Here is a 12,021-nt window from a genome sequence, read left to right as displayed (position 1 = left end):
AAAAAGACTCAACTAATTGAACTGAGAGTATGACAGGCCCACAGATGAGGAAATTCATGTAAACAGGCAGACAGAGAAATCCACATTAGAGACCTCTGAGGTTTGGTCAGCTGGAACTTGATTATTTGTATCCAGGCTCAGCCAGCAACCACGAAGTGCCTGGTTCAAAACCAGCCAAAGCCCGTTCATTCTCCTTTTCACCCACATGAACAAGCAGGAGACCACAAAGGAGCTGGCAGGGTCCTTCGTAAGAGTCTCTGGTGCACGAATGAGCTGTGGTGAAGAAAGCAGAAGACCACAATGAACAGACTTCTCTGAGGGATGTTGAATTCAAGTCAAGATCGTTGCCTAAACAGATTCACTGAAGTAAGCGGTGAGGAAACCGGATTCAAAGTCTTACTTTCTGGCAGAACTGAATGTCAGTCATCTTAATTTTCTGCGCTAGTCTCGTCAATAAGTCTTTCCAAGTTCATCTTCACAAATCATATACTAACTTCACCAAAACCTTGATGTAAACCTCTGATAAGATGCCAGCATACCAAGATGGTAAGACCAGAAAGCATTTTCTGTTCAGTGCTAGAGCACGGTATGTGAACTGAACATACTAAATGTACAATTAAATAGTCACCTCCTGTACAGAAAAAACAAGCAGCTAAAAGTTAAAAATGCAACCTGATGCAGCATCAAAGCTTAATATTCAAACACACTGTTTCAGCATGTATTCCCATTGCAAGGTAGGACATGGAACAAAAAAACAAACATACGTGCATCAGTTAAAAGAACAAGTCAAGGTTTAACGTCTTTATTCATCTGAGAATGCTTATATGCATTTGTGATTATGAAAATTACATAAGTAACCTTGTTAGTGATTTCCTACCTTCAAAGAACCATTCAGAACAAACTCACTTTACAAAGATACTGGAATTCTTCTGAATTAACTGAGCTACGGAACTATAGTCTGTTCTCTTAAAAAATGGGAAAGTTCTACTCCAAAGATGCAGCAGCCTGACAAATAGATTCTAAGAAGCTGATGGACTTCCGCATACTGTTTTACTAGAGGCAGCAATAACAGGAGTGTTTAATGTACTATTGTGCTAGACTCAAGTTTCATGTAACTTACAGAGATAAAAATAAGGCATGCTGTTAGGGACTGATGTGAAACCATAATCAGTGATCTGAAGGCAAGGAGAATGAAAGTGAGATGGAAACAAATCTAGAAATATTCTCTGTTTAAAGTCAATTAATCTGAAAAATGTTTGCTACTGCTCTGTCTAATATGTTTCAGGCTCATTTCCTTTTTGATTCTCCTCCCTCTTCTATACTGAATCTTTATTTAAATGGCTAACAGTACAACACTAAAGTTCAGCTTACATAGCATTAAGAGTATGAGCATTTTAGTCAGGTTTATTTGGACAAGTGAAAACTTAGTAAAACTATGTGTAAGACAAAGAAAACATCAAGAAAGAGCAAACTAGGAAACTTTCTCCATTTAGTTTATGCAGTTTAAGTTAGGCATTAACTCTAGGTAGCAGAAATGCTCATTTATAGGTGGGTGTTACTACTTTGCTGAAATATATACTTTGCTCAATATTTTGCACCAGATTTAAAGACTGTAACTGAAGGAGGCTGCTGTCATCTGCTTGACTGCTGCTTAGCCAAAACTTTACAGAAAATGTGCACGCAATGAAGACAAATACACTCCGTGAAAATCAGGAAGTATGAAGAATTGTTACTGGCCTGTAACTATGTTCACAGAGGTGGCACCTCCTCCTTTGCAACATACTATAAATTCAGCAGAAGAAATCATAAACTTTCATTGTTTTCTAAACAAGATCATTCCTGTGACAATCAAAGGCTTTCAGACTGTGAACTTAATAAGTGTTGTTATTAGGGTTTTGTTTGTTTGTTTTTTAAATAAGCAAACATGTTTCAAATCCAGGAAAACCATGGTTCTTTCCGTGAATTTCTTCACTCAACATCCAGTCTTCTCTGATCTCAAACTCATAAGAATGCTAATAAGTCACTGTGCCTACAGTTTTGTAACGTGCAGTAGTCAGAAAATGACAACTTCAAAATTATGTACAACCTTAATTGCCACTGTTCACATTTTAGAGTAAAACAAACATTTCCTAAATACCTGATCATGCTGCTTCCAATATTTTTGCATACAGAAATCTCATTCCTTGTTACACAACAAAGTTCTGAAAGTTCCCAAATTCATAAAAATACATTAATAATGAAGAACATGCAGCAACAAAATGTGTATATTTGTTGTCCAGGTAAGCCACTGATTTCAGCTCCTTCACTACAGCAAAGCACTGAGCAAAACTCTAGGTGGAAAAAGCATTTACACTGTGTTAGGAGCTATTTCAAAACAGGAAATGTACAGACTCGTCAACACTGCAGAGAGCTGAGGTTTGAATGCACAGAACTGCAACATAGTAACTACCATTTTGAGCTGATACACAGCAGTTCAGCCACCGAGACTCAGGGCTGACTGCAGGTAGTGCTTCCTTGTGGTAGGGGAAGTACTATCTCAGCAGTGCTCCAGAGTAAAGTTCACAAGGTGCCTTTGCTCAACACACTGATTCAGAGAACTGCTAGTGTTTTTACCATGTATTTGGTCCCAATTTTCTACTATTACTGCTTAGAAGCAGTACTTCTATCTGCGCAGAGGTAATTGATACACTGTGTAGATGTCTTGAAAGCATGAATCCAGAACAGAAACTTCAGCAGTACCACCAACTGCCACGTCACTTAATACTTTACTGGAAGGACACTGGAAACAGAAAAACCAAGCATGCTGCTTTTAAAGGAACTGTACTTGATTACCTCTATTCAATGCAATGTAAGTAGTGAGCCCACAAAAGCAGTTAACACAGAAGAATATCTGAGTAAGCTTTAAATAGGCAGGGCTGGAGAAGAAAACACAGTGGGTGGGAAGAGAGAGATCTTATTCAAATAACAGTTGTTCAGAAAAAATAGAACAGTAAGGATGGAAGTTGCTATGTGTTCATCCTTAGCCTTTTAATACAGTTTAAAGGAAAGGCCAAAGATAAAGAAGGGCAATCACTTGGTGCTGTTCCAGTTATCAACCAGAACCGTGGCAGACTTGAGTTTTAAAAATGTATTTCCAGAAATAACCTTGCACAAGTGGAGAGTTATGTCCCATAGAAGCCAAAACAGGCTGTGTGAAAGTGGTTAGAGGAAAACAGTGGTGTCCAGTAGTAACAGAGGATGCTGCATTGTATTGCTTCTTGGCCTTGCTCAGGTATAAAATTCACTTAAAATGAACTTTCATGTAAAGACTACACAAAGGCCACATCTTTCTGAAGCAATATACTCTTACAAATGAAACCTTGACTTTTTTTTTTTTAACTGGATTTTTGATGTCTGCCATGTATGCTTAAGTGTGAATCTAGCAAAATTTAGAATTAAAATAAATATTCCACAAGCTTCTGCAAATGAACGGCTTTTATGGATCTGTTCTAAGTCAAGGTAAAGTTAGTTGAGAAAACAAGCCATGTTAGGTTAATGATTTTTTCTTTCAATCTGGGTCCAAAATACGGAATAGATTAATATAGGCTTATCAGTAATTTGTATTCATCTGTATAAAGTAGCACACGTTCTTCAAGATAAACTGCTTATGGACTTTATCCACTTTAGACTTGATTTGAATGTAGTTTTCATTTAGTAGTTCTCAATTTAGCTCACAAATCACTTGCACCTGACGCTCACTTCACAAGAAATTTCATAGGACTAACCACCATTCTGAACCTCTCTCCACTGGAGTCACACAAGATTTCTCAGAGAATTTTATGTTACTACAGACAAAAACAATATACTCAACCATTTTTCCACTATATTCCGCTAGAAGACTCTTACACAACAATCTGTACCAACAACTGCTACAATAATGATCTAAAAACACACCTAAGGCTATTTTTCCACCTTGAGCTCACCTCTGTGCAATATTCTAGCATTGTTCATAGCCTGAGAGAAGACACTAGGACACATCGTACCTTGACACAGGAGCATCCTATGGCTAGGAATGGGCTCAGACAGATATACAGAACTAGTGATATGGCCATCATAAGAACAATACAGATCTGACAACCAGGCAGGTTCCAAAAAGATATATGCAGGAATTACAGAGGAGAGGCCAAAAAGTCTTGATCTCCATGTATTATAGGTACCTAATCTTCCACAAATTAACAGGGACTTCCGCACTATGGCAACACGCAGACCTTTTGATATTACAATTTAAATGCACCACCAATGGTGACAAGGCTATAAATCACTTTAGCTCAAGTTCTATTACAGTTGCCACCTTACTATGGATAGGTGTGGATAACATTCACTGCAAAACTGACTACTGATGCCAGCTTTTCCAATGCCAACACCTATAAGGACACAATGTCAGCACTGCATTCCCAAGCCTGACCACAGGTGCCGTTTAGCATAGCAGTGAAAGGCATTTACATGAACTTGGTTAGAAAGTATGTAAGGGCACCTGTCTGTGAATATTCACCCATCTTAGGAAATCTTGTCCAAAATTTTTTTCTGCAAGATATTTCTGTTGGCATCCTTGAACAACTACCTAAACTCTCAAACTGGAAAGCAAGCTCCAGAAGGAAAACTCTTAACCAGACTCGCAGATAAGCCTGAAAGAAGACAGGTTCACAAGACTGAGTCTTTCTGGAAGAAAAACGTGGAGCAACAATCTAAACGTTTATTTTACTACTGCTACTAGGTATCACAACACTTTAGGTGAATGCAGACTAACAGGCACTGCCAGCTGAAAAATTCCAATTCTAATCCTGGCAGAAAATACATATGAAGCCTAGATAAATATTCACAAGCTAAACAGAGGACTGCTTCCAGAGGTACCCTCTTCTCTCCTCTGAGCTTAGTGTAATCCACGTATGTCAGGAAGGAGAAACTAATCAATATGCAACTTCCAAGACACAGAAGGTGGCCTATGTTGTTACCAGAACTCCACAGAGAAGCAGCAAGGCTGAAAAATTAGTACATTGTCAGAAAAGAAAGAGGTATGAAGTGAATCAATCCAATAACTTCGGAAAAAAAAAATCAATTCCTTTTTCTAAGAAAAAAACACTCTGACCTTTGTCATCAGGAAAGAGACTGTCTTTTTAAATATTCTAACAAACCATCTACTGCTGCCATACCTTTTCAGAATCAACAACAGTTTGAAGTTTTTACATCTGCAGATAGTTTCACTTAGAGTACACCAAGTTCTGGCAATACTGCACTAACACAAACAACTTTCTGTCAGATGAGGTAGGACTAAAGCTGATCCTTTAAAATATTTTTGGTGGCTTCTAGTCCATTCTACATCTTTTGCATTTACTTTAAACTGATGTTATTGGGCTTTGAAAGCATTTGTTATGTATTAGAGGTTTCCCAGTTTTAATAAAGTGAAAAATTTCTGCCCTATGGGCAGCAAAAGGAAATGACAAGTTCACATCAACTTCATCTGCAACTTCCTCAAATGAGAAAGCAGTAAGAAAGGAAAAGGTAACTCTTCAAAAGGACCAAAACAATGATGGGCATAGGATTATTCAGTGAGAGTCAGTAGCCTCTGAGAAATTTAGATATGGAAAAGGTAAAAAAACGCTGACAAGACAGTTCTAGAAAACCGAGGGGAGAGAAGAGGATGGAAAGAGAAATGTTGGTCTCTAGCTGACTAGATCACATAGAATGAAGAGGTGTAACAACAGATTAAGGTACTAAGGCCTTAGTCGAAAGAGATAAAGCCACACTATACTGCAGACTAGCATTACACTGTAGGACACAGACAGGATTTCAACTGCAAGGCACTGACGATGGAAGACCAAAGAGGTATAATAAATCTTCCCTATTTACTCCTGTATTTCAAACCAAAACCTAACATGAAAATAAAAAAAAACAAAACAAAACACAACAACAACCAAAAAAAAAAAGAGACCACCCATACACAAGCTTTCCTGTTCTGTACTTCACCTCGATTAAACTCAACTCATGCTATTACGGCACATAAAGTGATTTCCTCATTTAAGATACTGACCATATCAACAAAGTGGCACTTGTACTTCACTGTTACAAGTGTCACACACAGCATTAATCTCCGGCCGGAATTATATATTGAACAGGCACAGATACTGTAGCCAGCTTTGTCTTGCTTTCTCCTCCTAACCTGCTTTCCCCTTTCTCTTAGTTCCTGCAAAAAAAAAGTGGCTGACCTCTGAACTCTAGTGAGAAGGAATTAACACAGAACAGATCTGAACCCTTTCTTTACATTTAAATCAAGGTTTTTGTCATTACCGTTAACAAAATGGTATCAACTACTACCTTTACATTAAATGAAAAATTAGTGATTGTATCAGCAAGATAATTAATTTTTAAATAAGCCTTTTGACTTATTCTGCTCACTTGAAGCCTCACTGCTGTACTAAAAAACACATTCTTTTGTTTTATTACCCAAAAAATAAGTACAGTGTACATAAATAAGCTATAACTTTATTTTGTATAATCTTTTGGTCTACTACTACAAGAAAACAAAGCTATTTATACACAGCAGTATTCTGCCATTCTGCACAGCATACCATAGGCTCCCTGAAATACCTTTTTCTTCTCATAGTTAAACATTCCTTAATAGACCACTACCACAATACACAGCTTTTAAATTTCTCTCCCGCACAGACAACACGGGAAAGTGAGGAACTGAAGAACTGCTTCCTTTAGCCATGCCGAGCAGTTAGGTATGAACTAGCTCCTAAGCAAGTCTTAGCGAAAAGGAAAGCAGTAACCTAAAGTCAGCACTTCTCCAAACCTACCTGTTGATGCTATAGCTGAGGTCTACCCTCGACTTCTCTGCTTCCCCTGTGCGTCCCTACACGTCCTCAGCACGGATTTCCACAGTGCAGAGTACGGTTTGCATTCCCCCTTCCGCTGTCGAGCAGGGCGGCGGGCTGCTGAAACCGCAGCGCAGCCCCCAGCCCGTCCCGCCTGGGGCGAGCGCCCAACGAGCCTCCCCTCCGCGCCGCCCCTGGGCCGGCGGGTGGGCTGCGCTCGCCTCCCCCCGCAGCCCCGAGCCCCGGGCCGGGCCAGCACCAGCGCCGCCCAGAGGCGGCACCGCTCGGCCCCCGCCCCAACGGCCCGGCAGCCGCGGCACCACGCCACCGCCCCTCGGCGCTCCGACAGCCCCCGCGGGGAGAGGGGAGGGGGGCCCCCTGACGGCACGGCCGCCCGCCCCTCCACGTTCGCCCCGGCGGCCCAGGAGCTCGCACACCCGCCGCGCCCCGGCCGCCGCCCCACTCACCTTGGGGAAGGTGCCCTCCCGCCTGGGGCTCTTCGGGTGGTCGAAGTGGCCGCGGTCCAGCATCAGGTAGAGAGAGAAGATCACCACGCAGAAGACCGCGCTGCCGAACACCGTGAACTGCCGGCTCAGCTTCATTTCCGCGGCCGCCCGGCCGGCCGCGCCGCTGCGCTCCTCCCGCCGCGCCGGCGCTCCCGGGCCCCGCTCGCCGCCCCGCGCTCGGAGGGGAAAGTTTTCCCGCCGCGGCGGGTAGCGAGGACCCCCAGGTGCCGCCGCCTGCGGCGTGGGGAAGCCCCAAGTCTTCTCCGGAGAAGTGCGAGAAGTTGCCCCCGCACTGCGCCGGGGTAGAGAGCTCCGCCGAGACCCTGTCTCCGCGGCGAGAGGCGAGCCGAGAGTTTCCGGGAGCAGATCGGGTTCCCGGGCGGACGAGAGCCCAGCGGGGAAGTGGCGGCGGCAGCGCTGCGGAGCCGACCCTGTGCCGCCCCTTCCTCCTCCTCCGGCCGTCTCACCAGCCGCTCCGCTCCTTCTCGCTGCCGGTAAGCGGCGCCTGAGTCCGGCACCTCTTCCCGCTCCCGGCGGACAGAGCGCTGCCGCCGCCGAGACACCGCGGGCCGCCGCGCACACGCTCCGCGCCCGAGAAGACCCCGCCTGCCAGCGCCGACCCCGCCGCTGCCAGAGCGCGGCGCTCCGCCCCCGCGCGCCCAGGCGGGTGGGCGGTGTCGCGCGCGTGTCACGGGCGAGGTACCGCCCCCACCGGCCCGCGCCGCCCCAGCGCCGCGGGGCTGAGCGCGCGGCTGCCGTTGGGGTTGGCGCCGCCCCCGGGCGCCGGGAGGAGCCGCGGCCGCCGCCGCTTCCTCTCACCCGCGGGGTCGCTGTGCTGCGGGGGACCTCCGCTCCCCTCCGCCCGGTGAGGCGGGCCCGGCCACGAGGTGTCTTGCACCGGTCGGCGCGGGGACGGATGCCCCGCGGCAGCAGCTCGGAGGCGCCCCGTCGCGGCTTCCCCGCGCCCGCCGGCGCTGCGTCAGCGTGTGGTGCGTGGCAGCCTCCGCCGGGGGAAGCGAGGAAGCTGTAAGGGAGAGCGAGAGGGCTGTCTTGGGCCTCAGCCGCCCTTACTGGGACGCTGCTGAGCGGGGAACGGCGGCCGGGGAGAGGAGGGTGGAGTGTGGGGTGCCCTGTGACACCGAACGAGCTCCAGCATCCCCACCTTGTTCGGCAAAGACCCGTCGCACCTTTCCGTACGAGTCCTGTTGCTGCACCAACAGCATTGTACACGTTTGCGGGCCACTGTCAAGCCTCAGCTTGAGTCAGGCTTTTCTCCATCTAAGTAGCAAGCTTCATGAAGGGCACTGCATGTGCTCATAGAAATGAGACACAGCCTTAAGAGGCTGGTCATGGGCCTGCCATTCAGATTGCCACACTGCTCCATTGCAGCATTTAGCTCCTCCTAGTTTTCATAGATTTAATCTGCTTAGGTTTGAAAATGTTCATGCCTAGTACCTGTGTACGATCTAGTATCTTGGGGAGGTACCTACTTAAGATGCATTTGTTGCCATTGAGAACTAGACACATGCTGAAAACATCTTTTACTGCTCTGTGTGTGTTCTTAAGGACTGTCACTGAGATACACCCCTATGACTTGAAGTCAGGATGTGTGTGTCAGCATCACTACTTTCTTTTTCCATGAAAAATGTGGGGGCTAGTGTAGGAGTGGAAAAGGGGCTGAGAACCGGGGAAAGCGATTAGCAAGAGGTAAAGCAGGTTGGGGGAAAGAATGGCAGTGGAGGGGCACGACATTCAGTGTCAGGCAAAACAGAGGGAACATGCAGATAGATCTTGTACAGAATCTGGAATGAAACCCAGGAGTTTTGAAACCTGACATTACTGTGCTGTTCTCTGCACCCAAGAGAGAGAGCAGAAGAGAGCGAGAAATTGGAAGACCCCACTCTTAAATCTGGAGCATGACAGTAATGGGATGGAATACTCTCAATCAGTCTGGATGTCTGCCCCATCCATGCCCCCCTTCCTTGATGCCTCACACCTGTGGGCAGAGCACTCAGAACATCCTTGGCTCTCAGACCGGAGCAATTAAAAACATTAGCTCTGTGCTGGGGTGTTATCTGCTTATTCTCAGACTAAGTCCAAATGATGAGCATGGTAGCTATGAAAAAGAAAGGTTTCTAACTGCACAAAGAAAATTAACCCATTTTCAGTCAAACCAGCACAAAAATATAATCCATTAGTTGTTCGAGAGTACTTTGATCGAGTCAGAATTATTACACCATTTTCTGTTTCTTTCTCCCTTCCTGTTCACTCTCACCTTCCATTCCCCTTTCCTTTTCTGTTCCCCTTTCCTTTCCAGTTTCCCTTCCCATTCCTCATCCCTTTTCCCTTTTTAAACCAACAAGGCCTCACATTCCTGCCAGGCTATTTTTATTTTATGTTTTCTCAATGTCAGATCAATCACTTTTATTTAAATACAAATGAAAACCAAGCAGGAGACAGTTTAGCAGTGCCTCATTGCCTACTACTAGTATCATATAGCAGTACTTGCCAGATTTTGCCAGACTGCAAAAATCAATAGACTTTCAAAGCCGTCAGTTCATTCTTCTCTAAAATATTAGTAACTCATAAGGGAAGATAAGGCATTGCTTTCACCTTCATTTAATTTCTTTGCTTCGTTTTGGTATATAACTTTTAAATACTGTGTTTGATCCCTTGATTAGATCAAGAAGCAGAATTGTGTGGATTTTAAGTAAATCATTAGTGTGTGTATATATATATGAAGAGACAGATGCTTAAACACTGATGGGTTTAGAATGACTGCTTTGGCCTAGTGTAGTTCTTGAAACACTATATAACAGAGTGGACCATCAGGCAGTTAACAAAGCCTCTTGTATATTCTGAAGTGAATTGCTGCTGAAATTTTATTTTTGTGAGGTCCTTGTATATCCGTGGTTTTCTTTTATTCCCTTACATGCAGAATTAGCCTCCAGTTGCTCTTAGAGTGCATAGTTTTAATGTATGTTCACAGTTTCTGTGTGTATTTAACAATATATTATTTAGAGAGGAAAAAGTAACGTGGTACATCTTTGTTAAAATTGGAATGCTGAAACAGTATCTATGCAGAAAGTTAATGAAGAGGCTGAAAATCAATTACTTCTGTTATCCTGATAGGCGAACTCAATCATTAAATTAATCTGCTATAGATTGCACCGAACTGCAAAAGCATAAAATAAAACAATGCTAAATGCATATCCATTAAAATTTGCGACTCTTCTCTCAAATCCATGGAAGGCTTTTTGTTTGTCTACAAACAACAGTGCTGACTATTCCTACAGGTCAAATTAGAACTATATGATCGCTCTCACAAAGTGCTGTCTGACACTCTTTTTCCAAACTTTTTCATAAACCATATGTCTTAACCTGTATAAAGGACATTTGCCCTGAGCACTGAGGGTTTTTTTCCTAATGAATGGGCAGTTTGCCCACTAACTCTAAAAAAGCCCTTTTCTACTGGGGAACCTTGAACTGAGCAGTCCTGCCTTAATCATAGATGGGCTGAGTCGAAACAGCTGGATTCTAGGAGACAGGTAGCTTCACAACAAATGTCAATTTAATGAACATGGCATGACAAAAATTAAAAAGTTACCTTCAAAGATCTGAAAACAAGCCATGACAAGACATATGTAATTAAATCTGGCTGAATGTGTGTAAACCCACATGAAACCTTACTGAAGTTCTTATATAATAATAATAATAATGTGCCACTCTGTAACAAGGAAAACTCAAATCAAAATTTTAAATAACAAAAAAAAAATTATTGTAGGACAATCCTGTTCATTCATGATGAATCTAGTCATTACACAAAATATCTGCATTTCTACAAAGCAATATAATGCCACCTTTCTTTGCTGAATACTACTGGATATCTTTCTTATTTTTGTACTCAGTCATGTATTTAATTATACAGATATTCTCTAAAAAATAGACAAAATTAACAATGTGTCTGCTATACATATATTCATCAAAATAAAAGCTGATTTTTTCAGTATTCAACACAAAGCAAAGATGGAACACAGAGGGAGAAGTTTTTATTGTAAACAATGCAGCACTGGCTTTAAAAGTAGAGGATAGGCTGAGCTAAAGAAAGAAAATCTGTAGAAGAGAAGTTTTGGGGCTCTCTCCCTCTCCCAGCATCATTCAGTTGATTAGAATGATAGTGATCAGAACTATTATGTAATACTAGGTTTACATATTAAAAAAAAAAAAAAAAAAATTGTCAGTTTTCTACACCTTCAGGTATCCCAAATGTACTAAATACCACCTCCTGAAAGCATAACAGGAAGGCAATATTTCCTGAAAGAATATAGTGTTATCCTGATTGTTTTCTAAATTATCCACAACTGGGAAACCATTCTGGGAACTGCAGATCTTAAGTAAAACATTGTTTAAAGGGAATGAAGCAACAGCTAATGGGTGGAGATAAAGTTCTGCATTAGCAACATCAAAGTAAAGATGTCTCAAATATGTTGTAGGAAGTCACATAGAAATATCAGTTTAGATTTTAAATAAACTAGTGTTTAATGAATATTAAAAAGCAAACAGTAACAAAACTGTTCATCAGAGCAGCAAATGTTATCCTTGTGAAAAGGCCAGTTACAAGTGTAAAATTAGTACTAACTGCTTCAGAAATTGTTTTATCA

At 43.1% G+C, this 12,021-nt stretch overlaps 1 protein-coding gene across 1 annotated transcript in view; it reads right to left on the bottom strand.

The window, feature by feature from the left end:
• Positions 1 to 7,962, bottom strand: part of MAN2A1 (mannosidase alpha class 2A member 1) — a 112,429-nt gene extending 104,467 nt beyond the window's left edge. Inside the window, exon 1 of the mRNA XM_082075491.1 lies at positions 7,322 to 7,962. Within this exon, the coding sequence (XP_081931617.1) occupies positions 7,322 to 7,456 (135 nt within the window). The 5' untranslated portion in view covers positions 7,457 to 7,962. The remainder of the gene's footprint in view (positions 1 to 7,321) is intronic.
• Between the last annotated feature and the right edge of the window lie 4,059 nt (positions 7,963 to 12,021).

This window comes from Streptopelia decaocto (assembly GCF_964273445.1).
Source record: "Streptopelia decaocto genome assembly, chromosome: Z".
Taxonomy (NCBI): domain Eukaryota; kingdom Metazoa; phylum Chordata; class Aves; order Columbiformes; family Columbidae; genus Streptopelia; species Streptopelia decaocto.
Note: the sequence above shows the minus strand (reverse complement) of the source record. Positions and strands in the feature narration are given on the sequence as shown.